The sequence below is a fragment of the Indicator indicator genome, chromosome 3 (assembly GCF_027791375.1).
Source record: "Indicator indicator isolate 239-I01 chromosome 3, UM_Iind_1.1, whole genome shotgun sequence".
NCBI lineage: Eukaryota > Metazoa > Chordata > Aves > Piciformes > Indicatoridae > Indicator > Indicator indicator.
In genome coordinates, this window is record NC_072012.1 from 16833898 (window position 1) to 16861617 (window position 27720).

General features: G+C 40.1%; 1 protein-coding gene across 1 annotated transcript in view; it reads left to right on the plus strand.

Moving 5' to 3' along the window:
• Positions 1-507: 507 nt before the first annotated feature.
• Positions 508-27720, plus strand: part of CDC123 (cell division cycle 123) — a 33893-nt gene continuing 6680 nt past the window's right edge. The window contains exons 1-10 of the mRNA XM_054399827.1: positions 508-581; positions 1699-1770; positions 3865-3919; positions 4709-4741; positions 7646-7741; positions 8388-8494; positions 16141-16189; positions 17809-17884; positions 21757-21879; positions 25538-25566. Coding sequence (XP_054255802.1) covers positions 508-581; positions 1699-1770; positions 3865-3919; positions 4709-4741; positions 7646-7741; positions 8388-8494; positions 16141-16189; positions 17809-17884; positions 21757-21879; positions 25538-25566 — 714 coding nt within the window. The remainder of the gene's footprint in view (positions 582-1698; positions 1771-3864; positions 3920-4708; positions 4742-7645; positions 7742-8387; positions 8495-16140; positions 16190-17808; positions 17885-21756; positions 21880-25537; positions 25567-27720) is intronic.

Consider the following 27720-nt stretch of genomic DNA (forward strand, 5'->3'; position numbering starts at 1 on the left):
ACAGAGCTGGAGAACGGTTATAACACTGGACAGTTGAAACCTTACACAAAACACACGTAAAGCAAGAAAGCAAAGCCTACTAGGAACACCACCCGCTGCTCCCGTAAGGCCACCCGTGTTTTCAGCCTTAGCCGCCTAGAAACCCCCGTCTTGGGCCACGCCAAACGTACGAGGCCGGGAGAGCGCCCGGCAGGCGAGGGGGGCCCGCTGTGGCGGGCAGGTGCGGTGAAGTCGGGGAAGGCCGGGCGGGCTCGTCAGCGAGCAGTGTCGAGACGGCAGCGGCAACAGCTGAGGTGAAGGGAGATGAAGTGAGGGGAGGCGGCAGCCCTGTGCGCCCCTCAGGCGGGGCCGCGTGGCGCCGCTCTGTGTGCGGCGCCGATGGCGGACCGGGTACAGCCGAGAGCTGCGGCGGAGGTTCCGGGCGGAGCGGGAGCTTCCGGGAGCAGCGGGCCGAAACGGGTCGAGTCGGACCGGGCCGAGTTGGGTTGACTTGGATTGAGGGGGAGGATGAAGAAGGAACAGGTAGCACACTGCCAGTTCTCCGTGTGGTACCCGCTCTTCCGGGCCGTCACCATCCGCAGGTGAGGGGAGTGAGAAGCGCGGTGTGGGGCTGGGGGCGACTGGGCCCTCAGCGGTGTGGGGCTGGGCTGTGTGTAGGCTTAGGCCGGGAGAAGCTGTTGCAGGGGAGCTGTGTAGCGGGGAAGATTATGGGGCGTGTAGGACTGGAGTGAGGGGTGGGGTGAGGCGGTGTGCGGAACTATTCGGGGGTAGGTTGAGAAATGGGCTTGCGTTGAGGCAGGTTTGAGTGAGGTACAGGGGACCTCTTTGGGGCGCAGCTGGGATGGAGATGGGGACGGCTTGGTCAAGCTGGAACCCCAGGAATTGGGATCTCATCCCTGCACCCTGAAAGAGTTGTTTCGGGCAGCCTCGGGGGCAGGCCCAGCACCCCTGTGCTCCCTGCTCTCCTGGTGGGACTATGCACTGAGCACCAGCTAATGCTACATCCGCTGCTGTTCCCACTTGGTTGCTCAAGGGAACAGACTGAACACACCAAACCTAGTGACTGACTTAGTATTTCTGTGTGGTTCTGGAAGCTGTAGCAAATTGCAGTTTCAAAGTTGCTGCTGCGGCTTACAAGAGCTACCAGTAACTCAGGAAAGTCAAGCTCAAATTAGTTGCCCTGTTGGATCAAAAAGCACTAACACCAGGCTTTTAGTAATCAAAGCATTAATCTGATATGCTTTTTAGTGTTTAGCATATGCTTGTTTTTGGTAAGTTTAGTGAGAGCCCTGCATTTTTGGAACATTGAGGTGGTGTAGGCCAGTTTTGGTTTGGATCTCAGAAAGGAAACCTTTGGCTTGAACAAGGTGTTGTGTCCTCACTTCAAATTTCTTAGAGCTTGGAAGCAGTGGGGCATTTTTGTGCATTTCATCTAAATTTTTTGCCTATCTCTCCTCTACTTTCCTGGAGGGAAAATAGGCATTGATTTTTGGGGAAAGGATTCTGGAAGGGAAGGGGGAAGGGTGAGGGGGAAGGGGAGAGGGAAGAGATGTGCTTTTATTAATAGTGTTAGAGAATAAAGCATACTGTTATTGAGATATAGTCTATTAAACAAATTCTTTTTATTCAACTCTTGTTATTATTTTAACAAGTAATAGTAATAATAATTTATGAAAGAAATGATAATTTTTATTCCAGTGTCATACTTCCCCTACCAGAGAATGTCAAAGAATATTTGCTGGATGATGGAACGCTTGTGGTTTCTGGAAGGTAAAGAGGTGTTTTCCCCCCCACCTTCCAAGTATTAATACTATTTTGTAGTCACAGTGCTATTTTGTATACACACATTATGTTTTGCATAATGAATTTTCTAATTTGACTAATCTGGCTGCAGTAATCCTCATAGCATATGAGCATGTGAATCCTAGGATCATAGAATGGCCCAGGTTGGAAGGGACCTTAGGGATCATCTACTCCAACCTCCCTGCCATGGGCAGGGATGCCTCTCAACTAGACTTGGCTGATCAAGGCCTCATCCGGCCTGGCCTTGAATACCCCCAGGGAGGAGGCTGTTGCTGTTAATAAAATTCAGCTTGCTGGTGCCTGATACAGATCCTAAAATCCATTTAATACACATGATTCCAGACCAAATAGGGGCAGTTCTTTCCTCAATATGAGGAGCACTGGCACAGGCTGTCCAGAGAGGTTGTGGAGTCCCCTTCTCTGGTGACATTCAAAACCCACCTGGATGCATTCCTGTGTGGCCTGCCCAAGGTGATCCTGCTTTGGCAGGGCGGTTAGACTCAATCCTGGCATTCTGTAGCCCATGCATATGACAAGGCTGAACGCCAAGATTTTGGATAGGGAATAATAAGATGGATAGATATGAGAAACAGTTGATAAGAAGCCAGGCTTTGTGCTTTGTTTTCTGCTTATGATCTGGCTTCCTTGTAAAATGACTATTGCATGCATACATCTTGCTAATGATTAGACTCAGAAATCAGTCCATGCTCCATCTTTTCCTAAGTGGTAGTTTGTCTCTCACAGAGCAGCCAATTAAGCTGTGACTGTAAGTGAGGTGTATCTAATTTCTCAGGAATCAACTTGTATAAAGTTGAAGCTGTTTAAACACCTTGTAAAGATGAAAAGTCCCTTCGAATTTTTAATTTTATTTTTTTTTAATAAAAGATATCCAGAAAATTAGTATTGTTTTCTTTAACGTTTTTGGGTAAGAAGTAATATCACCTGCTTCTGCAGAATTATGCAACTAAGCAGCACCCATTTAATTTTTAATAAGCCTTCAGAAAAGTTGAGGATTTGACTACAGCTGTGTTATGCAAACAGTTTCTGCTGCCTTCAATAGAATAATGGACAGATGTATAATTAACTGAAATAATATTTTTGAAGATATTTCACATTTATAATCCCTTTTAGGAACTATTTTTTTCTCAGAATTGAACTTTTTTAGCTAGGATTGAATGTCATCTTCTTGCTGTCAGACCAAGATTCCTTTTAATCTTCAGTAAATTGATATCTGACCTCTAGAACTAATTGATAGCTTAATCCCTATGAAAGTGCATTAAGGAACAGTAGAGACTTGGCTAGTAAAAAAGTTGACTTTTGGCAAGGATGTACATTTGACATCATGTTTGTTACACTGAGTTGCTGTGACTAAGTCTTCAAAAGCTTGGTCTTCTCCTTTAAGATCTTCACAGTTATATTGGCTAAGGAACATCAAAAGTCACCGAAAACTCCAAGTGCAAGCCAAGTGCTTTCTCCCAGGCATGCTGGTGCTTATACCATCAAATGTCATTTGTGTAGAAAAAGGAATTTTTCAGGAAGCAGCTAATGACTATGTATCCACTTTCTGTAGGATCTTCTTTCCTGTGTATGGAGTGCAAGAACATTTTCTTTTCAGAACCAGATATTCACACCACCACATCTGAAACTCGAGTTTTATAAACTTTTCCTTGGAAAAAAGAGTATTGAGGCAAAGCATAAATTAAATTGAACTTGTTTTTTATAAAAGGAAGTTTGTTTAATATTTGCTTCTATCAGAGTACAGTAATGTTATAAAGGAATTGTTAACAGGGTGTTGAAAAGCTTCAATTTCAGTGTTTTCAAGGCAGAAGGTAATTTGAAAGAAGCCAAGTGTTTTGGGTAGGGTTGAAGTCTAATGCCAGAGTGTTCAGTATTCAGTTTTCTGTACTGGCTTGCTCTGATTTTTTCTCTCTTGTGGGGGTTTTGAGGCTTAATCCTCTCACAAAAACATTTTTAAATCAACTGCTGGTAGATGCTGATGTTGTATATGGTAGAGTCAAACTCCAGTGCTTAATTTTTTTTCCTGATAATTTATTCTCTTAGAGATGATCCACCAAGTCATGCTCCGGAAGGGAGTGATGATGCAGAGGAAATACAGGTCAGTATAAAATGTCAAGTCTTTTGAGAAAAATCAAGGGTGATGCCTTTTCTTCATAACATGTAGGTTAGGAGAATACTTCACAAAAATAATAACCACGTAGTAGTTGCCTTGAAAAACTTTAAACCACCATTATTTATAGTGTGATGTTAGGTAATGTTTAAAATGTTTCTATGCTCTTTCAAAGAAGACTATTTATTTATTTTATTTTTTGATACTTGCATTTGCAATAATGAGTAAGGAATGTTGAAGGATGTTGGAATTGAACTTAACGCTGTTTCATGCCCTGAAAAATTAGAGGAAGAGTACATTTGCAGGAGTTGTTTGATGAAGCAATGAAATTTTCTGCGGCCATAATAATTCAGAAAGATGTTCTAGTAGAAAAATGTGCAAAAGTGTTGTAAGCACAGGCTGTCAGAAGGTCAAAAAGGAGATGAAAAGTATGTGAGTGAAACTACTGGATCATGGGGTTGAAGGATGGAAGTGCTGGAGCTGAAGACAAACTTTAGACAGGGAAGACTGAGTTGGGAAATGTCCGAATTTGTGATATAAATCACAATTAAAATATATAAGTGTCTTCTTTTGTCTATACTTTAGAACAGTACTTCTGCTGGATATACAATACTTTTACTCTCACCATAATCGGAGGATGGTGATGGTATTCTACAGGAGCTCCAGGGCAATGATTTCATTTACATGTTGTAGGAAGCCTGAATTCTGATGTTCTCATAAATATAAAGGAGGAAACCAGGAAAACAGTAAGCTTTGATTTGTTTTTATCTTTAACAGTGGTCAGATGATGAGAATACTACAACCCTAAAGGTAAGGTCCTGTAAAAGCCTGACGTGGGTTTGTCAGCAGTATCTTTTCTGCAACCTTGCTATATGAACTTGTTACTAATTAAAGAGATCTATTGCTGTATTTAACGTTTTTCAGACAATTCTAGATAGATGGCAGTGTAGATGTCTGTGACTTTCAAGAAGTTTTGCTGGCTTAATTATGTTTAACTAAAAATAAAATGCTTCTCTTCATCCGCAACAATCATACACATGTTAGACTATAGGAAATTAACTAAAGCATGGCTCTAAATTTATCTGTCTTTCATTTTCACCACTTTGAATATCTCCCAATTACTCAATCAGATTGGATGCAACAGGAATGAAGCCCCTGCAGCTCAATTTTCACAGTTCTTCTCTTACACCTGTGCCATTATTTCTTCCTAAATACGTTTCCATCTGTCATGGTTTGTTGTGGTTGTTTTTTGTTGTTTGTTTCTTTGTTTCCCTCCCCTGCCTTTATTCTTTTCTTGCACTGTGGCTGGCTTAGAATCAGGGTCATAACTGATACAAATTAGGCTTCCTTGATATTTTTTTTACACCTGTTTTTGAAACTTGCTGTTGCCCTATCATTTTCAGAGTTAATATACTTGAGTCACCTGTCTGCCATTGATACTATTATTTCAGTCCTGTTAGCTCCCTAATGTAGTGTGGAATTGCTCACATTGGATTAGATGTAATAAAAACACAGCCCTGCTCTGAGTTGTGTGTGAGCTTGCACAGAATTTGTAGCCTGGGTTTTAAAACTAATACAAGCTAGATTTGCACACACTAATAGCTTCAGTTCAAATACCTAAGCTTTGATGAAGTAGATAACTGAGACTGTAAATTATTGAGAGCAAGGATTTTAGTATCCCATCATACCTTTTGTGCAGCTTGTGTTAACACTTCTAAAGAAATAATATTAGACTTTTGAAACAGGTTTCATTATAGTGTACAAGAAAATGAGTAATCAGGAGGTATGATACACTTCAGAAAGAAATAGGCCAAGTGGTTTCACAGAATGTTAGGGGCTGGAAGGGACCTCAAAAGATCATCCAGTCTAATTCCCCTGCCAAAGCATGGTCACCTAGGGCAGCTCACACAGGAACACATCCAAGTGGGTCTTGAATGTGTCCAGAGGAGACTCCACAACCTCTCTGGGCAGCCTGTTCCAATGCTCTGTCATCCTCACAGTGAGAAAGCTTTTCCTTATGTTCACGTAGAACCTCCTGTGCTCCAGCTTGCACACATTGCCCTTTGTCCTATCATTGGACGTTACTGAGAAGAGCCTGGCTCCATCCCCCCAACACTTGCCCTTCACATATTTATAAACATTAATGAGGTCCCCCCCTCAGTCTTTTCTCCAAGTGAAAGAGACCCAGCTCCCTCAGCCTTTCCCTCAGAAGGGAGATGTTCCACTCCCTTCAGCACCTTTGTGGCTCTGTGCTGCACTCTGAGGTCCTTCTTGAAGTGAGGAGCACAGAACTGGACACAATACTCCAGATGAGGCCTTACCAGAGCAGCGTAGAGGGGGAGGAGTTTAAGTTTAGTTAGGTAAGCATTGTGTGCTGCATACAGATTTCAGCTTTACAGCTGATGTACTGATGGGGCTAGCTGGGATGGAGTTGACCTTCAGCTAGTGCTGAACAGTGCTCACATAGTGGGCTTTTATCTTTTCCCAGTTTGTCCCAACACCCCTCCCCAGCAACTAGGCCAGGGATAGGCAAGAGAAGGAGAAGGGACAGAGCCAGGACAGCTAACTCAAATTGTCTTAAGGGATATTCTGTACCATATAACATCAGCAATAAAAGCAGGGGTAGAGTTGGAGAAATAGAGTCTGAAAGTAGAGTTTCACAACGTCCTTTTTACCATCTCTTTGGTTTGGTAGATTGTTGCTTGAAAAACTCCTAGAAGTTATATTTGAGTTGAACTGAAAAATACTCAGGCAGAAATAATGTTCTTAAATACTTTTTTTTCCCTATAAATCCTATTACATGAAAAATCTTTTACATGTGCCTGAAACCCTTTCATATTATTTTAAAGATCAGCAATCTTTTTTTTTCAATTTTTGTTTGTTTTCATTGCACCACATTCAGAGTGGTGTTTATAGCACCCTGAGTAGGCTTTTTTTTCACCCTCTTTTGTTTACAGTATTGATACCAATCTTTATAAAACAAGGTTTTCTAGTTCAACCCATCCCTCTGCAGTGTGTCCTGTATTTTGATGCAGTAGATTGTTAAAGAGCTACTTGAAGACCTGATTTAAGAGCTGATGAATTAAGTGTTTCTAACAACATTGTGTAAAACTAAAGCTTAAATGGGGAGCTGTCACTCAAACTGCTGCAGAATTATTTACTCCTAAATTCACATTGGTTTATGTGCCCCTAAATGCAACTAGAGACCTAATACAGAAGTGCTTCCATTTCATCTTCTAATACTTCTACAATATTTGTATTTTAGGTTTTTTAGAGAGATGCTTAATTCTAAACAATGTTTGTAAGTTTGTTTGGTTTTAAATCTTCTTGGATGTTATTCATATACAGTAACCTCCCATCAGGTATCAAACAACATGTGTTTAAGGTCTATTTATTTGCCTTGCACCTTTGCCAGCTGTTGCAGCTTTCCTGATGAAAGTTACAAAGCTTCGGGGATTTTTCTCCTGAAGTTCATGAGTCTGGCTAGTAATTTCAGAACTGGAAACATGCTTTCTCTTGAAGAATGTTAAGAGTTGATTGATTCTTAAGTGATTTATTCCTACAAAAACATTATTTTGTGGGATTCTTAGTTCCTGATTTTAAACATCTTTATCCATCTTACAGTATGTAATTCTAATGATATTTAAACACAGCCACGCTTCACTCTTAAATGTATTGAAATTTAGCTTTTTGTTGTTGTTGATCTTTGTTCAGGCACCAGAATTTCCTGAGTTCACAGCTAAAGTTCAAGAAGCAATAAGTTCCTTGGGTGGCAGTGTTTTTCCTAAACTGAACTGGAGTGCTCCAAGGGTAAGAATGTTGACTCACAAAACTTGTAGCAGGTGTTATCATAAGGATTTTTGTTTGTTTGATGTTAATGCATTGGAAAGTGGAAGAGGCTAGTGGTTCTGATGAAGGAAGAAGTCATAGACAAATTATCAGTGGAGTATGATACAGGAAATTGTTCTGATGGATTAGAGCTGGAGCGTTCATAATAAACCCTGGTATCCTTTTCACAGATAGCAGCATGATGGTCAGACTCACCTCATTTAGGACAGTAGCCGGAAACTACCTGGGATAAAAATGAAAAAACCCATTTTAGGAAAAAGAAACAAAACCCCAAAACAAGCAAACAAACCCCAAACCAATCGAACAACCAACCAAACAAACAAAAAAACCCAAACGGTTTTGTATAATATTCTCAAGGGAAACTTGTGTTCAATCAAGCATTCCAAGAAAGTGCCTGGAATCAGTAAGGCAAAAACTTATTTTTTTTCTTAATGGATTTGCTTGGCTTTCAATAGAGTATTCATAAGAAAAGCAACAACTATTGTCTATTGTAACAGCTGATTTTTCTTTATGTATTTTGAATGTTGCATGATATTTAGATGTATCTGCAGCCTGCATTCCTTCCCGCTAGTAAAGGTGCATTTTTTTGATAATCTTTTCTGATTAGGATGCCTACTGGATAGCAATGAACAGCTCTCTGAAGTGTAAAGCTCTCAGTGACATCTTCCTCCTCTTCAAGAGTTCAGACTTCATTACTCGTGATCTCACTCAGCCGTAAGTAGATTTCTAGTAGGCAATCTTATTTACACACAGTCAAAAAACCCCTTCCTACCCTTTGAGGGTAACTTCTCTGTTATTTGAAAGATCTAACTTTGCTGCACAGTAATGATAAATATTTGATACCAAAATGCATAGCCATGTATGAAAGTTGTTCAGGCACAGAAATATACGTTTCAAGTACGGTACCTAGTTAGTTGTTCTTTTAAGCTCCCCCAGCTCCATCCCTCCTTCTTTGTTTCCCTCCACCATGCTTAAATAAATGCCAGGACCAATTTGCTGCAGAGCTGCAAGGCAAGGACAACAGTTACAGATAACATTATAAATATTATGTGCTTGGGGTTTATTTTATCTGCTCACAAGGATTTAATTGTATAAAACAGTTTCCTACTGTAGTACCCGCGTCTAATCCATGTCATTTCTAAAGTACAGCCTTTTTCTGAAAGAAAGTAAAGTTACTGGAATTTAATGTTATTGTTGTTTGGGGTTTTTTTTCAGCAAAGCAGATTTCATAGAAAAAGGGAATCTGAAAGATTGTTTTCCAGTGATTATTCAGTGCTTATTTATATTGCTGTAATATTTAGGAGACTTGTCAAATGCAGGGCCCTCATTCTAAATGCTTTATAGAGGGTTTACCAAGGGTAATAGTCCTATGTTAAGTAGTTTATCACCCAATAAGAGTTGTGTTGTTGAAAACGTGAAACTGGTTGCATTAATGCTGTGCAGCAGCTGCCTTTTTTCCCCTGCAACTCTAATAACACTCTTTCTCCTGTAGTTTGTTGATACATTAAAAAAAAAAAGATAGGTAGCAACATCCTCATCCTTATCTCTGCATTTATGGAGCGCTAGTAATGTTGTTAGCTCAATTCTGATGCTAGGTTTTGCACTGTCTAACCTACAGCATTATGAAGTGCAGGGGAAGAGACTGAGAAGGAAAGGAGTGAGGAAACAGTTTGAAAAGTATGTTGAAATAGGTAAACATTTGTGAGCATTGAGAATTCATGATTCTGGGATCGTAGAAAATGAAGGGGGTAGGAGAGATGAGAAATTTGTAGTCTTACATTTCAGAGGTAAGTGAAATAATGATTCTCAGAGGACTTTAGGACCTTACAAGGAGGGTTTTTTTTCATGTTTTCTGTAATGGGAGGCTAGGTGATTTGGGCAGGTGTCTTGAGGACTGTTTGCTCAGAGGGTTGAGCTCTAAATTGTAACGTGTCTTGTGTTGTAACTGCTTTCAGGACTGAATCTTGTGGGTCTGAAAACAACTGTATACATTGTATCAACCCTTTGTGAATATTAAACAATATGGGGTTTGTATTCTACTATCATGTATCAAGAGGTTCAGCAAAAAGTCCCCTGAACTCCTTGGAGAATTCCTGTCTGGTTAGTTTGGGATGCTATCAAGTGTCCCAAGCACCACTTGATTTAGACGATATGGGGTCTGGGTGTGTGTCTGTGTTTGTGCTCTTAGTTGTTGCCATTTGTATGATAGAATGAGCTGGTTAACCCATCCTGGCTGAGACTGAAATCAGTGCATTCTCTGTTAAGTTTTATCTCACATTAGGTAAGGTTAGTGTCTTAGCTATTCACCTTGCTCTCTGCAGAGAGTGCAGGCTTGGTGGTAGAAGCAGCGAATGCATTCTGGCTCCTATGCTGTGAAGTTTCACAGCATGGGTGTTAACTTGAACCATCAGTAATTTCACCTTAGGTTCACACCAGGCTAAGAACAGCAATGGCTAAGCAGCATGTAGCAGGCATGGTCTCTTCTGCTGATCCTGCTGTGGGAGAATAACTTCTAGCAGAAAGGTGCCACCTCAAATTGCTGCAGTCAAACCCATTTAGACTCCTTTTCCAGTGTGCGCATACTGCCTGAAAGTACAGCTCAGCTAGTGGAAGATAAATAAGCAAACCTTGTGATATGTTTGTGGGATCATCACCTAATATCAAGGTTAAGTTTCATTTGATAAATCTTGTATTTATTCCCTTCCTGTGAGGTCTAGTCTAATGTTTTCTATCTGTAAATTTGAGTTGTAGTGGTTTATTTGTTTCATCAGAACAGGCTTTGTGGTTTTGCTAGAGTTAACATGGGCAGTGCAGTCTTGTGTGAATGGAAGTTGTACTGATGGCTAGGAGAACATGTGTAATGTGTAAAATCACTGGGGACTCTATGTAGCTTGTATTTTATGAATATGTTGTCCATAATGTGCATGGTATTTCTAATGTACTAAGTTATTTGTACAAAATATCCCCATGCAAACAGTGAAATGGTTACTGCTGAATCAGAACAGTTGTCTTCCTTAATTATACTATCGATTAACTGCCAGTTCCTTAGTCCTTAGCAAGCAGAAATTAAAATATAGCTGACATAAGAACCTGAAGTTCTGAACAAATGAGAATTGGATACATAATACATCCAAATCCCTTGGAAGGGCTACTTTAAGGGAGGATAAATACACCGTGTTTCTTCTTTAATTAATACACAGTGTGGTCTAAAAGTTTCTTCCCTGCTTAAGCAATAGCTGAAACATTTTATACCCCTTTTTTTGTTTGTTCGTTTTGTTTTCTGTTGAATTGTATTAACTTAAAAATCCACTTCATGGGTCATAGTTTGGAAAAGACTTTACAATAGCAACTTGGAAATCTATTTCTTAATCCAGCTTTGCCAGTCATGTCTGACCTCTTCCTTCTTCTCCCATTACCAGTATAAAATACTGATTTATACATTGTTCAGGTCAGAGAGCTGCTCCTGCAGAAATAAATCTCCACTGTTCCAAGTTCTAAGAAAACTTAAGCTATGCAATAGTTCAATACAAACCATTAAAAATATGGCCTTAATGCAGATATACTGAGCACAACTCAATAAGCTCTGAGTATTTCATATCTTTAGATTCTCTCATGATTTTGTCACTTTGTTTGGCTGAAATGTTCAGAATAATGAGTGAACTTTTCTCCTTTGTTAATTTTGTATAAATTAACAAAGACAACTCCTGAGTGATACACTCCATGTAATTGATGTTTCTGCTTCAAAGTAAGCATTGCATTTTACTTATCTGAGTTCACAAAAACACGTGTGTGGTCTAATCCTTAACTTTTCAAGTTTTGATGTAGGCTTTCAAAACCTTAGGGTTGTGCATATGTGATTGAAAAAAATAAATCCCTTTCTAACTGTTAAGTAAGTAAAACTCTTCTTTTGACAAAAATCCTTTTAAAGACCTATTATGTGGATTGGTTTAGAAGACAGTTTTCTTCCTTACTGTTAGAATGTGTGGGTTGTATTTTAAGACATGACTGCCTACCTTGAGATTGGTATAAATATCAGCAGCAGTTCCAATGATACGATGGTGCCCTTTCAATTATAAGCTTGTTGTTAGATCATGCTCATTAAGAAACCTTGGAAATTCAGAACAACCTCTGAAGTCTGACAATTCTACAGGGCAGTACTGGATGTTTTAAACCTACAATTGCTACTATTTGGATTTTGAACACTAAAAGTGTTTTTAGTTTTCCAGTTGTTTAATAATCACAATTATTATTGTTTAGTAATTCGTTAAATAAGAAGTCCTGTAAGTTCAACCTTGTTGAAAAGCAATCCAATGCAGAACATCTTTTGCAGGGATTACCCTGTGACTTGTTATAGAGGGACTCTGAGTCACATGCAAGAATAGCTATTTTCTGAGTGTTGTAAATTGACTCTCAGTATTTTATTAGACCAGCTGGTGCCATGGACCTCTTAATTCCATAAGATCATTTCTGAAAACATCTTGAGAAGCTGGTTAAACAGGTGAAGTACAGAATCTAAAAGTAGTCACTCAACCCTGCCCAAGCCCAGGAAACAGAGTGAAGGGACCATCTATGCCACATTTAGTAGGGAAGAAATTTCTGCTAGGGTAACAGAGCAGGTGAAACAACCCCCACTGAGCAAAGGCTAAGTTTCTAAATGCATTAATGTGTGAGATGCAAAGGAACATGGGGCAAAATGCATTTTTTTGGATGTTCTTGGGAGGGCTTGGTTAAAATTTAAGTGCCTATTTTTGAGAGCAGTTGAGAAAGTCAGCTCTTGACTGAGGTCTAGCCTATTAGACTCCTAAAGCCCATTGTTTAACTTAGCTAATAGATGTTTTCCATCCTTTTTGTGTTCAAGCTAACATTCTGACTATGTTTTTGATACCAGACTTAATGCTTCTAAATACTGAGTTGCAAATTATGCAGAAACAAACAAGTTTTTCTAAGGTATGGCACAAGAGCAGCTTCTGTTTTCCTAACAGAACATAGGAGGCACTGTTGGCTCATAAGGGTGTGACTTGGCACTCAGGATACCTTTTCTTCAAGAACAGTAGTTGTTGGTTTAGACTTCAGTATAACCAGTTTTGAGATGGACATTTCCACATGGGAGGATGTGGAAAGTGAAGTCTTTGGTATTTTTATTTGTTTTTCCTCGTTTTTTTTTTTTTTCTTTTGAGGTTTTATGCAGATCCCACTTTTGCTACCGATTTACAGTGTACAATGAGATCCTCTTTTGAATGGTGCATGAATTTCTTATTTTTGGTCCTTAAAGTTCCAGCAATCAAGAAATAAAGATGCAGTTCAAAAGCTGATAGAAGTTTCTCCTTTTTTTTTTTTTCTTTTTTAATGAAGATTTTAAAATATGAGAGCAGAGGAACTGTCAGGTACAGAATAACTTCTACAATTCTCATTATATTCATAATAGTTTATTATTCACAGAATGATCTCAGTGATTTGCCAATGAGTTCATGGATCCCTTAGCAGGATAGGTACTGGAGGTCTTACAAACCTTCTTAAACTGCTTTTTTTTCAGTGTTGAAAACTGAACCATATAATGACTTCATGTAGTGCGACCTGTTGCAAAATGCATGCATTCAAAGACTGACATACAGCTGCTACATATAGACTTTGAGCCTTCTGTACTTGACTTCTATGTGTAAATCTGTAATCAGGCTATTGACAACAGCACAAGGCCTGTAAGCAGTGGAATTTAATTCCTTCACCTTTAGTAATATTCAAAATGATAAGTTTCAAAGACTTCAGAAAAGAGAGCCCAGATATCTCTCAAGTTTGGGTTCCTGAGATTTTCCTAATGGTTCTTTCAGGTATTTCCAAACCTAAATAGGATGCAGATTGAAGAAACCTCCCTAAGCCTTCTGCCTCTTATGATCAGAGGGCTGGGTCTGAACAGTTAATGGTGAAAAATACAAATTGCAACTACCTCAAGCTGTACGAAATCTTACCTCCAAAAAAAGGTGGTAGTAATTTTTCGTTGACAAGAAGTCATGATACTATTTAGAAGGAAAATGGGACTACAAAACCTTGAGTTTATCTTTTCTTTTACTGCATTCTCCCCATTTTTTCATCATTTATACTAATTTATAAGGCTCGAGAAAAATAATGTTAGTTCTTTTTGTGTTATTTTTTGTCCGAATTATTTGCTTGATTTGGCAGCAGTCTGTGTGGCTTGAGATGGCACACAAGGATTTAATTTTCTGACTTACAAGCAAATAGGAAGTTTATTTCCTCACATAACTCTCACCCAAAATATTTGAGGGTTGAGCCAGGGATAACTTTGGTTGTTGGTAAGGGTTTTTTTTTACTGCTGGAAGAAACTGCATGGTGTTGGAGTGAAGCAAATTGCAGGTACCCCAGTCTTACATATGGGAGTCTGTGAATGGTAATACAGATGCTAGGGTCCATGTGCTGGACTTCAGCTGTCTTGTATGTATAGCTTGTGATTGGGTTTGTATGTGTGTGTGATATTTTCTTGAGTGTGGTAGACATATGAGCTGAGAAGAGAGGAACTCTGAGCCTAGCAAAATTACAAACTCTCATGAGGTTTTTTTCTATTGCTTTTACAGATCTTAACTTGTGGTGAATATAAACTGTAGTTGAGGGCCCTTATCTGTTTACATAGGCTTACAGATATATATGATCTGTTTGATTACAGTACTTTTGGAAAGCATGCCTGCTATCACCCTTCTTTTCTGTGTGCAGTGGATACTAAAGTCTAAGCTAAGACATGAAATTTCTTTCTGCTGACAGCATCCTGAATGCAATCTTATGATAGCTCTTCCCTTCCAACTGAAGCCTGGGCAGCCACATCTTACAAATGCAATGCTTATGTTTGAGCTGTTAAACTTTTGGATTGCTTGATTAAGGTCAGTGCCAGAAGGAGATAGTATAAATGTTGCCATTTAAGACTGTTTCTCAGCAGTGACCCTTTACACGGTTCTGTGCATCTAAGTAGTTTGTTGCCAATAAGGTCATTGAAGGAAAATGCTTGTTCTTTTGCTAATTCCCTTTGAATGTAGCTGGATTTATTGCAGGGTTTGCTGCAATAAACCACAAAAAGGTACATAAAAGTTGGCTATAACTGCCTCCATTCTTGATGGTTCCTGGAAGATGACACACAGAGTCAGCTACTCACCAGGGACAAAGCCTTGACATCTGATGGCAGTTGTGGAAATAGTTTTGTTTATTCCCACTCTCGAGATTTGTAAGAATATTTAGGTGTATAAGTATTTATGTTGGTAGGTGAAGAGGGGTTCTCCTCGCTCTCTACTCTGCCCTGGTGAGGCCACATCTGGAGTACTGTGTTCAGTTCTGGGCCCCGCAGTTCAAGAAGGACCTCAGGGAGCTGCTTGAAAGAGTCCAGCACAGAGCCACTAAGATGATGGAGTGAAACATCTCCCTTCTGAGGAAAAAGCTGAGGGAGCTGGGTCTCTAGCTTGGAGAAGAGGAGACTGAGGGGGGATCTCATTCAAGTGTATAAATATGTGAAGTGCAAGTGTTGGGGGGATGGAGCCAGGCTCTTCTCAGTAACGTCCAATGATAGGACAAAGGGCAATGTGTGCAAGCTGGAGCACAGGAGGTTCCACGTGAACATAAGAAAAACTTTCTCAGTGTGAGGATGATAGAGCATCGGAACAGGCTGCCCAGAGAGGTTGTGGAGTCTCATTCACTGGAAACATTTAAAACCAAACGGGATGCTTTCCTGTGTGAGCTACTCTAGGTGATCCTGCTCTGGTAGCGGGGTGGACTGGATGATCTTTTTGAGGTGCCTTTCAAAACCTAACATGCTGTGATTCTGTGATGTCTTGAGGCTCTCAGTTTAGAAAGATACCATGCTGTGGAATCAGAAGTGCTGTGTGGTGCTGTTTTGCATCCCTTATTCATGGAAATGAACTGCTGCAAGGCATGGGGGTGTGCCTCTCTGTGGTTTAGGAAGTTTAACATTAAAAGTACTAGGGAAAACATGCTGCTGTGAAACTAGATTAGACATATTTGGCTCTTTGGGAATCCAGTTATGCCAATGCAACAATAAAGAGGAAAGGAGCAGCACTACTGATTCAAACAGGGAAAAAAAAAAAACAACAAAACCCCAAAAAACTACGTTTCAGCCATGTTCCTGTCCAGATTTAAGTGATGAAAAGATATGATTTTTTTTTTTCAGTCCTCCTTGATAATTGCCAGGAGGAGGTTTGTTACCAAAGTATTGAATTTATTTGGTTTGTATGTCTTGGAGAGAATTTAATAGTAGCTTTTGTGATTCACAGTTTGGGGTTATTTTTCTCACTATAGCTAAAATCTTGCATGTAAAAGCAGATTTTAATGCCTTTCTCTTACTTTTCCAGATTTATTCACTGTACTGATGATTCCCCTGATCCTTCCTTGGACTATGAGGTAGGACTTTATACATGATTTCTAAGTAATGTAAATGAAATACGACTCATGGGCAGGATGCCATTTGTGCTTGGGTATGTGCCTATAACAGCTGTTTTGTTTGTTTTAATTGTGTTGCTTGGGCAGTGTTGGGGAAGTCTGGTTAAGCACTACAGGTCATAAGGCGTTCATTTAATTATGGATCTCATGAGCTGAAATTCAGGCTTTTGAAACTTCCTTGCAATTTCCTTTCATGTCAGTTGTTTTTTTTCCAAGAAGGCTAAGTTCAAAAGCTCGAAGTTGTGTATTCCTGATAGTGTGCTGCTTGTGAATATCACAGCTGAGGTTACTAAGGAAGAAGCTATCTGTAGTAACTAGGACATCCTGAACTGAAGTGGTTTGTCATATCTTGTTTCATGTCCTTGTTACTGGATTAAAATGTTAAGATATCTACGTAGCTATTAATGCTTTACACTGTTCATGTGGTTTATCACTTTTAAGATAGCTTCTAGTTATTTCTCTAATATTTTTTGTGTAAATACAGCATTTGACATCTTCCTATGGTCCTGAAGGGCTTCAGAAAAGTGAATGAACCCTGTCTGCTTTGAAAGCACTATCTAATCTGGTTTAAAGATACAGGACATCTGAAAGCTAGAACAAAGAATTTCATGTTTACACTGTAGTGAGGAATGTCACCTTTGATTACTGAGTTTTTTCTGCTGCAGTTGATAGGTAGTGGGAGTTTCCAATATCCCATAGCAGTAACTGAGGCCTTCAAAATAATGGATTCATCTGAATACTTCAGCTCAGGAAATGCATAAGCTTGCAAGTGCCAGAGATATGCTTTAATTACCAGGCAGTCTGTCCTATTGACTATAATAGTTTGGTTACTGTTTCTATTTCTGTCCTGTGTCCTTATTTTAACTGGTTTGCGCCTTGGAAGGCGTGACAGAATTCTGCTTGGGTGTATACCAGAATAGAGGTTGATTTGGTTAAATTTAATTCTGCTTGTCAGCTCTTTTGACTAGGGAGCAACTTTCTGCCAATTCCATGACAGATTTGTTGTGTTGTACAGCAGGAGTTTTTTCTTCTGCTTTATCACTAATGTAACTTTGAAGTTGTTTCATAAATAATTTCACAGTTACAAATGCCATGGTAGAGCACAAGGTGATGGAGGTTAGAAGGGACCTGAGGACATCTCTAGTCTATTGCCATGCTCAATGAGATCAAATTGGGTTGCTTGACATTTTATCAAACCTGATCTGAAAACCTCAGTGCATGGAGGCTCTGTAACCTCTGTGAGGGAGCTGTTCTGATTCTTGGCAGTCCTCATGAAAAAATTTCTTATGCCCAGTCTGAACCTTTCTACTTTAGGTTGGATGAGATGGTTTTAAAGGTGCCTTCCAAACAAAAGCATTCTGTGCCTTTAAGGAATTAATATTAAGTCTAATTGCTTTAAGTATTCATTAAGATGATTATGTGAGCTGCAGGTTAAGATTATTTTGTTTTCTTTTATGAGGAATAATTTCAGAGATCATCTTGTTACAGTGGAACTGTAGATCCAGAAGGTATACCCTCTGCCAAAATGTTACCTGTTCCCTTTCTGAAACACTACTTTCCCGTTTGTTTTTCCTCTACAGCTTGTCCTTCGCAAATGGTGTGAACTAATCCCTGGTGCAGAATTCAGATGCTTTGTCAAGGAAAACAAGCTTATAGGTAAGGGTTTTCTTAAAGATAAAATTACGAGATTAAGTTCTAGAGAGTTTCTTTGATTCCTTGAACTAGAACTAAATCTGAAGGTAGGTCTTATCACACCTGATTTCTGGAATGAATTTTTTCTCCTTTCTGTAATTTAGAATGTGGTGTGCCACATTTCTCTTTCCACCGTGTTTCAAAAGCTCATTACAGTTGAAGTGTTTTTAATATTAATTGCTCATTCAGAAACTTCATCTAGAGGTGTTTTTGTAGAGTACTCTTAGATTAATGACCAAATTGCATCATAGCCAGCTTGCAGAATGAGCACAGAGGCAGTTTGGTATAATGCTGATAAAACATGACCACATGTGGATATTATATGCACATAGTTGGGAAGGTCAGAACATGTCCACTGGTGTATGAGGTGCCTGAGCTCATACTCGGTGTAGCTCAGCCAGAAAACCTCTGGATCTGTTACTCTGGTTCAAAAGCTTGAATGTGCAATGTTTCAGGTGGCACAGGACAGCTGAAGTGTCTACAGCTTGCAAAGGTGGGTGCATCAGGAGACCTGTGGCAGCTGGAGGACAGGCAGATTGTGCTACTCCATGTGTTTTAGGCAGCTCTAGGTTACATTTAGCTGAATGATTAGCCCCTTAGATGTATTGACTTTCTTTGCTGACCATAACAGGAACTTAGACATGTAGTGCACATACAGGTGCTTGACTAGAGGGATTTCAGACTAAAACCTGTTCTGTTATTTGAATTATTTTTTTGGTGTGGTCTGTCATGGAAAAACAGAATGGCTTGAGTTGGAAGAGACCTTAAAGATCATCTAGTTCCAGCCTCCCTGCCTTGGCCAGGGACACCCATTTGACCAGGTTGCTTAAAGCCTCATTCACCCTGGTCTAAAACACTTTCAGGGATGAGGTGTCCACAGCTTTTCTGTGCAACCCATTCCACCCTCATAGTAACGAATTTCTTCCTAATATCCAATCTAAATCTACCCTACTCTAGTTTAAAACCATTGGCTCTTTGTCCTGTCGCCACAGGCCCTTATAAACAGTCCCTCTCCAGATTTCTGGTAGGTCCCCTTCAGGTACTGGAAGGCTGCTAGAACGCCTCCCCAAGGCCTTCTCTTCTGTAAGGTGAACAAACCCAACTTGCTCAGCCTGTCCTTGTAGGCGAGGTGCTCCAACACTGATCATCTTTGTGGGCCTCCTCTCAGCCCTCTCCATCAGGTCCATGTCCTTCTTGTACAGAGGTCCAGAGCTGGATGCAGTATTCCATGTGGGGTTTTACAAGAGCAGAGTAGAAGGGCAGAATCACCTCCCTTGACTGCTGGCCATGTATCTTTGGATGCAGCCCAGGATACTGTTGGCTTTTTGGGCTGCCAGGACACACTGCTGGCTCATGTCAAGAACCTCATCAGCCAGCACCCCCAAGCCCTTTGCTTCAGGGCTGCTCTCAATCCACTTGGCACCCAGCCTGTATTTGTTGCTTCAGATTGCCCTGACTCAGGTGCAGGACCTTGCACTTTGCCTTGTTGAACTTCATGGGTTTGTCATGGGCCCACCCCTCCAGCCTGTCAAGGTCCTTCTGGATGGCATCCCTTCCCTCCAGCGTGTCAGCCACACCACACAGCTTGGTGTCATCATCAAACTTGCTGAGGGTGCACTCAATGCCACTGTCCATGGCACCAGCAAAGATGTTAAATTGCACTGGTCTCAGTACCAATCCCTGAGGGACTCCGCTCTTCGTGGGTCTCCATTTAGACATTAAGCCAATCTGTTAAGATGAACAGAGATGTAAATAGCACAGGACTGGTGCACTTTTTTTTTAGGTAAGACTGAATCATTCTGCCTAAACTCTTCTGACAAGGAAATGTTACAGCAGTAATGTAGCAATGCTTGAATTCAGACTTGGTGATTTTTTTTTTTTATTATTTTTTTTTCCTTTAAAACAAACCCAAGTTTGCTCAGTTTTGTTCATCTCATACCTGCAATCTCACAAGCACCAAGATTCAAGTGGTCTGTCAAGGATTCCTTGCACCGATCTGGAGGTGAAGGGATATTAACTATCTAGCCCTTGTTGTTTCCTCTGGTGTCTGCTCAGCCTGCTGACTACGTGCTTGTTTTGAATGTGCCTTTTGGTACCTGTTAGGAGCTGTCAACAGTTTGTCTGTCCCACCTCTGTGAATCATTAGGAACACACTTCCCTGTTCTTTGTTTCATGTTCTGGATGTCTTATGGAGCTGCATATAGATGTTTTGGGATGCACTAATCTGGGTGCTTTTTATTTTGCTGTTCCTTCTGGTGCTTCCACACTTACCCTGCCATTCTGTCTCCATTGATGCCATTTGCAGGGTTTATTGCAGTTCTCTGTTACAAAGTTTATCTTGCTAGTAGCAGAGATTCTCCAATAAACTGGTATTGCTTGGTGGCTGCTGGTGTAGCTTTTAGAAGAGCTGAATCCTGTCCTGATCTTTGCTGCTGGAAAGCTGCATCACTAATAACCTCTAAACATTGGAATGTAGCTGTATTACAGAATATTTATCTAGTGATACTTACTTTCAGATACCTCAAAGTGTTCATACTCTGGCTAATCAAAGACTCTATATCATTACTAGGTTTTGAAAACTAGTAGATTTACCAGTGTTTGGGTGTTTTTCCGATAGCATTCCAGCTGCATTTCTAAAGACAGTTCCAAGATTTTTCACGATATGTTCCCATGCTCTTAAAGCTAATAAGCCTCTCAGTCAAACTAAGGAGATACTTGCATAATGTAGTGAATAGTTTTCCAGTAACACATCTGCATCCCCTGAGATGCCACCATCTCTTGGTTCTTGTTTTCAGACCTGAGTTAAGCTTTGCAACGGTGTTAATAATTCAAAGTTCCACTGACATCATAAGCTTCATAAACTTTTTTAAACAACACATCTTTGGGTTTAGTCAGCATTGTCATACAATAAAATTTAATCCTTGTATTTTGCATATGGTTAAAACAACAAAATGCCATCATTGATACATCTTTCTTGGGAGATTCTGCACTAATGGGGGAGGTCTTAATTTGACATTTGCCCAGCAGAGTGTTGCAGCACTTTATGTTGACACATCCTGTATGAGACTTCTGTCATTTAAGATGCATGCAAGTATATAATCCTGTTGATGCCATCTTTAATTATTGTCTTGTAGACAAACAGATGTCTGAAATTAAGAGCGTATCTAATTAAGAGTTTATCTAATGTCAGATAAGTAAAATAACCCTTGAGGGGGACAAATGGAAGAAATAGGATACTAGACTGCGTGCCACCTGGTTGATTGAGAATGCAAGGTTTCTCAAACGGGCATGTGGCAGGGAGATTGGACTTGATGATCTCTGGAGATCCCTTCCAACCCCTAACATTCTGTGATTTCCTGCTCTTGAAAAATCAGTTAAATGAAATCTTTGTGGCACACCAGGATCTATCATCTTTGCTAATGTGCAGTCTTAGCTTTTACCCCCTTCATTTCATGGTTCCAAATTTTGGTCCCTACATCAGATGAGCAGAACAGAAAAGGCTTTTGACCAGAGTAATCAGGGCGAATGAAACTGAAAAGACGAGAACTGGAAATTAAATGCAGGCAAAGGTTCCCCCTGAAATTCACTTAAAAAATAGTCAATATATTTACATATAAAATGAGGTTCACAAAATGTAGGGCAGAACTGTTCAAGGAAAAGTTTCCTAATGAAATGCTTTAAGCCCAACAGTAAGTCATTGGTCATGGTTGAAACCTGGGAGAACTCTGTCTTCTGAAATACAGATTATAACATGTGCATCTCAGATACCTGCATTTTGTCTGTTGAGGGTTTTGCATGCCTAAAACTCTTTCTTGATTAGCTGAAATTTTTGACAGGTATATCACAGAGGGACTACACACAATACTACGATCATATCTCCAAGCAACATGAGGAGATCTGTAGATCGATACAGGAGTTTTTCAAGAAGCACATACAGTATAAGTTCTTGGATGAAGACTGTAAGTATCTGAAGGCTTTAATTAGCAAGGGGAAGGGTAGGAAGCTGTTTATGAGGGTTTCTAAATCCATAGTGCCCACATAGTTACAAAGAGACTTAAAAACAAATATGAAAGGTCTGCCTCTTTGAAGTTCTTTTGCAGGGTACTGAGTGGTTTCAAATTGAAAGGACTTGGAGAGCAAACTCAATAGAAATGAGACTTGTCCTTCTGCCCCCTTGCTGTTGCTGAGCCAGGCTCATTTTCTCCACAGCACATCACATTGCGCTGTGCTAAATTCCAGTTTGATGCTGGAAATCAGTGGAAAACAGATACTTCTCAATAAATATTGGCATCCCAAATATTTTAATCTGTGGATATGCATCTTCTCGTAGCTATTGCTTTCACAGGGCTTGGTTCTTTTTAACTTGGGAGAGTCTTACTGCTCTTGTGGCTACAGCATGCAGAGCAATGTGGTTTTTGAATGACAATAAAACTGTGGAGCAAAAAAAAAAAAAAACAAAAACCAAACCAACGAAACCTTAAGGAACAGGCTGGAGCTTTCCAGAAAAATAGAGTGAATGAGTGAGAGATATCATTAGAAAGCATAATAACTTTGGAGTTTGGGGGGTTTTAAGGCTTTTTCCCTTTATCCTTTTTTTTTTTGTTAAAAATTCTAAACCTGAGAAGTGAGGTAGGAAATGATTAATGAAAAGCATTCAGTAGTTAAGAAGAATGCTTGTTTGTAAAGACATCAAATATCTGCTGCTAAATTATTCACAGAGCCCCTGAAAAAAAGGATTTGTAAATTTCTTTTCAAGATGTTATAATAATTTCTCTTAAGATATTGATGCACAGCAGTTTAGCTGCTGATATTCCTAAATAACCCAAGTCAATTGTCTTGTTCTTTAACCGTGAGGTCCTCTGCAAATGTTATTAGACTGTTTCCTGACATGGTTTAGTGAGAACTGAGAAGTGTTCCATTGTGATGGATGATCAGCAGTGGTGAAAAAATACGATGATGGAATTTAAATTTGTTCTGGCATGGGCTAAAGCTCAATTTAGTAAAACACATATGTGTAAGAATTGTGCATCAGTTGCATTGTGTTATACAAAGCTTTAAATAATCAATTGTTAGGTCGAGTATTGGGTTGGTTAACCTTTAGGGTGTTTTGAACATGGTTAATTATTTTTTTCTGAACTACCAGAGCAGTCAAATAGATCAGTCCAGCCTGACTTGCTACAAAAGATACCTTCTAATACCAGGCTGTATTATATTAAAATTTGTAATGATTTGCAGTGTTCCGTTATTTCATTCTGGAGAGGATCTCAAGGGCCACAGGTTGGAGAATACTAGTCTGGAAATCAGGGTAGTAATTTAATAGGTCCATAGCCCTAATGTTTTGAAGTAAGATCAGTCATATAGATCTGACATTCTGATTACTGTCTTAATTTTCCTCTGTGTCCCAAAGTAATTTTAGCTGGTATGTAATCAACTGATAGATAAGAATTCAGGGCACTATTTTTGGAAATTGATGCCTAGATTTAGGCTCTGAAACTGCTGTCTGGTGAACTGAAATGCCTGAAGTGTCAGCTTATGTAAAAGCATAAAACTATGCCATCTGAGTTACCTTCTGGGAAAATGAGGTTTCAGGGTGACCTTCTGGAATGAAGGTTTGTTAACCTTTTGTTCTTGTGCATTGGTGTCTTGTCCATCTGCAGAGAAATGCCATGCAGAAAATGCATTCTTTTTTCTTACCACCTGTCATTCGTATCCCTTGATCCACTGTCTGGTAGCATATGTGTTGTTAAAAATAAAACTCTGGGTTTACTTGTTTGTTTGCTTTTAAAAGGAAAGGTATTACAGTTTTTTTTTCCCCTGACTTCTTGTTTTGTTGGGCATTTTGATGCTGTTTGCTCTGCTTTTTCCAGTTGGTCTGGTAGCATCTCCAGATGGAAGAGTTGAGTCAGAGCAGCTGAAGCATTGTAAAGTCAGAGCAGTAGGATAACAGATGGGTGAATGCTTTGTAAATACTTCTAAACACTTTTCCTAAAAGCTCAGTAAGAACAGTGTTCTGAAGGTATTGATGCTTACTGTAGAGGCAAGTCTTGGCTTACCCTCCGTTTTGAGCAGCTGCTGATAAAGTTTTACTGTGGTTTCACTAGCACAGAACACTCTTGCTTTGAGGTGGTCCCTAAAGAGAGGGAAGAGTTCAGATTTTCTTCTTTATTCAGTGTTTGGGAGTGTCTTCAACTAGTCACCAAAGTGCAGCTAGTCTTGATGGAGATGTAAATCCCTCTGATTGCTGTTAGCCTCGATAGACACAGCTTGCTTTAAGCTGCAGGTATAATTTTGTAGTAAAGCTCAGATGCAAATTTTCCATGAATGAAATGTGACTAATAAGAGTACACAGTCCAGGCAAGCAGTTCAGTTGAACAGCTGGAGAAAAAAATCTAGGGTCATTGTGCTTCTCTTTTCATCGATGACTTAGTTATCTTGTCCTCTTGAGCAAACATAGCACTTAATGCTGGAGTGACACTTTAATGTAACTGAGCTTGTGCAAAAAGCTGTGTGGGTTGTTAGGCTATATGGCCAAAACCAGTTACGTGATTGGTTTTGATGCTGTTGACTTGTGGTTTGCTTCTCACCCAGCCAGCGTTTCGATGAAACATTAGTTTAAGCTGCTGACTAGCTTTACATGCATGAAAGTGATCAATCAACATCCCTGTTACTGACAGGCAGCTTCCTGAATATCCTCAGTGGCTCAAGTGTTTTTCAGTCATGTCCTGAGTTCAGTTTATCCTGCATGTATTGGGAAATCTCTTAGTGGAATATTCCCTTCCTTATTCGTGAAGGAAGTGATAGTACAGCATTGTCTGAGCTTTTTCCAAATCAGACTTTTCTTTTGCTTTCTGCTAAACTGGTACAATTTTTGCATGTAGTCATGCCTGAATGCTTATCTGTCGATTTCCCTGGCTGAATAGAAAGAAAAGATTAGTTTAACCATACAGAACAGAAGCTAATAGAAAGATGCATGTAGGAAGATTCACGCTTAATTAAGTCAAGGGATAACAATGGAGCTACAGAAAGCAGCTTTGTGTCAATCACCCAGTAGCAAAGGGACTGCTTGAAAGAGCTGTTGATAAACCGTAGGTGTGCTGTATCTGCTCTGGGTTGCAGTAAACCATGGTGACAGCCATTTCACTGCCGCCTCCCCCTCAGCACACCCACCAACTCCTTTGTTCCTACAACCTGTTTCTTCTGTTATCTGCTGAAGCCCTAATCTCCACCAAGCAGGAACTTTCTCTTATTAAATGTTTATGCAGTGTCTAGAACAGTGGAGTCTTGATCCTTCCTTGGAAGTCTCTCCATTCTTCTGTAAACCAAACATCAGTGATGTCAAAGATAAGCTTCTCTCTGGGTTAACAGTTATCACATGTTCTTCATTGGGAGGAAAAATCAACAGAAGAAACCAACATTCAATGGGAAAACTCAGCAGCTGATTTCTCACTTCATTACCAATAGTGCTTGAAATGTTTCAGCTTCTTCTTGGAAATGAGCCTAATTTTGACTTGCAGTTCTTTAGACATACTGACTTTGCAGACTGTACACAAGTATCTATTCAGATTCATACATCTACTGTGAAATATATTTTAAAATTATTTTTTTTCTCCTTTGCAGTTGTTTTTGATGTATACAGAGACAGCAGGGTAAGTGAACAATAGGTTGTATGTAACTCTTTATTTTGTGGAAACTCTGAAATGCTGCAAGATGGACCAAATAGTAGCTTCATCTGCCTAGAAGAGGTCGTGGCAAAAAAGAAAGCCAAAACCAAAATCAAACTTGTTATGTTTCCCAGGTAAATTTCTATGTCAGAGACTGTCTGTAGTAGAAGAATAATAGGATTAGAGATGTAAATATGTCTGTGCCAGTGATGTAATTATTTGTTCCAGAGCAGTAGTCTGTCCTGAAGCATGCAATTTTTGCTTCAGCTGCAATTCTGTCAGTTGTATGAATCTATTGGAGGCAATCTAATTTTTGTTATGACACAGAAAATCTTTGCTGAAATAATTTTAAATAGAGTATTTCAGTTGGAGGGGCTGCAGTGATCATCTAGTCCAACTGCCTGACCAATTAAGGGCAGACCAAAATTAAAGCATGTTATTAAGGGGGCAGTCCTGGTGGGATGGGAAGGAGAAATGGATGGGAGGGGGGAAACCAAACCACAGCTGAAAACTTGTGAGTTTAGATAAAAACAGTGTAATAATTGCAATAAAGTAAAATATAATAATGGTGATGAGAAGGAAGGTAATTTAAGAGAGATAAAATCCAAGAAAGACAAGTGCAATTGCTCAGCACCTGCTGACTGATGCCCAGCCAGACCCTGAGCAGCAGTTGGCCCTCCCCAGCCAACTCCCCCCAGTTATATACTGAGCATGACATCCTATGGTATGGAATATCTCTCTGGCTAGTTTGGGTCAACTGTCCTGCCCATACTCTCTTCCAGCTTCTCATGCACCTCCTCGCTTGCAGAACATGGGAAACTGAAAAACCTTTGACTTAGGATAAGTGCTACTTAGCAACTACTAAAATATCAGTGTGTTATCAACATTCTTGTACTGAATCCAAAATGCAGCACTGTATCAGCTACTAGGAAGAAATTAACTCTGTGCCAGCTGAAACCAGGACAGGTACCCTTCCTCATAGCTGAGGCATGAAGGCAAATTATTTTAAGTAAAAGGTTTGAGCCTGTGTGATCTCAAATGAGCAATGTTCCTTCCTCTGTCAAGATAAAAAACTGTTTGTAGATATCTCACAGTGTTTTCTACCCTCAGGTCTTGTACAGTGCAGATAGCCCTTTGTGTATCAGATCCTCCTCCTTTCACACATGCTTCTGTGGTTTGCAGCTGTATTATTCATCACTCCCTTTGTGAGTTATAGGCGGTAAAAGAACATTGAATGTTGCTGAAGGTGATTAATTGCCAGAGCCTGTTGCTCCTCCTCAGGGTGGTTGCACAGGAACCTCACCTACAGAATGAGAGAAATGTCCAGTGTCTGCTTATTTTAGATTCTTTCACCTCTAACTATTCAGCTTAATGAAGCTTTTTTGTGAATGAGAGCAACCTCTTCCCCATGCTTGCTTTAGGTACTTGAGAGACTGCATGGAGTAGGCTGCTACAGGTCCTGCTTGTTGAGTTGGAGGGTGGCATAGAAGCAGCGGTGGCCTGCTTGAGGACAAGGTTTTATGTGTCTGCCTTTCCTGTTACACTCTCTTCACCAAGCTCAGCTGAGTTAGTGCCTGGCTTTGCAGACCAGTAATTTTTTAAGGAAGAAACACTGGCAAACAGTCTTCCAAGTTAGAGACCCTGTCTAGTCCTCAAGAAGTGATGCTGCAGGACTGGTAGCCTGCTTCATTTGGATCCCCTGTCTAGTCCTCAAGAAGTGATGCCGCAGGACTGGTAGCCTGCTTCATTTGGATCCCCTGTCTAGTCCTCAAGAAGTGATGCCGCAGGACTGGTAGCCTGCTTCATTTGGATCCCCTGTCTAGTCCTCAAGAAGTGATGCTGCAGGACTGGTAGCCTGCTTCATTTGGATCCCCTGTCTAGTCCTCAAAAAGTGATGCTGCAGGACTGGTAGCCTGCTTTATTTGGATCCACTTCTGGGTTTTTTTCTGCTGCTGGTAGTTCACGAGGTTGTGCAACAGCTGGCAAGCCTGAGAATGAGCTCTGCTGTTGCTCTTTGTCAGTCTCCCAGGTGTTAACAACTTGGAACCACTTTCAAGACAAGACACTGTGGTAAGACAAAGAAATTCAGTCAATGGCTCCAGACCACTGCTGGCTCACAGCTGGCCTTGTTAATGTGCA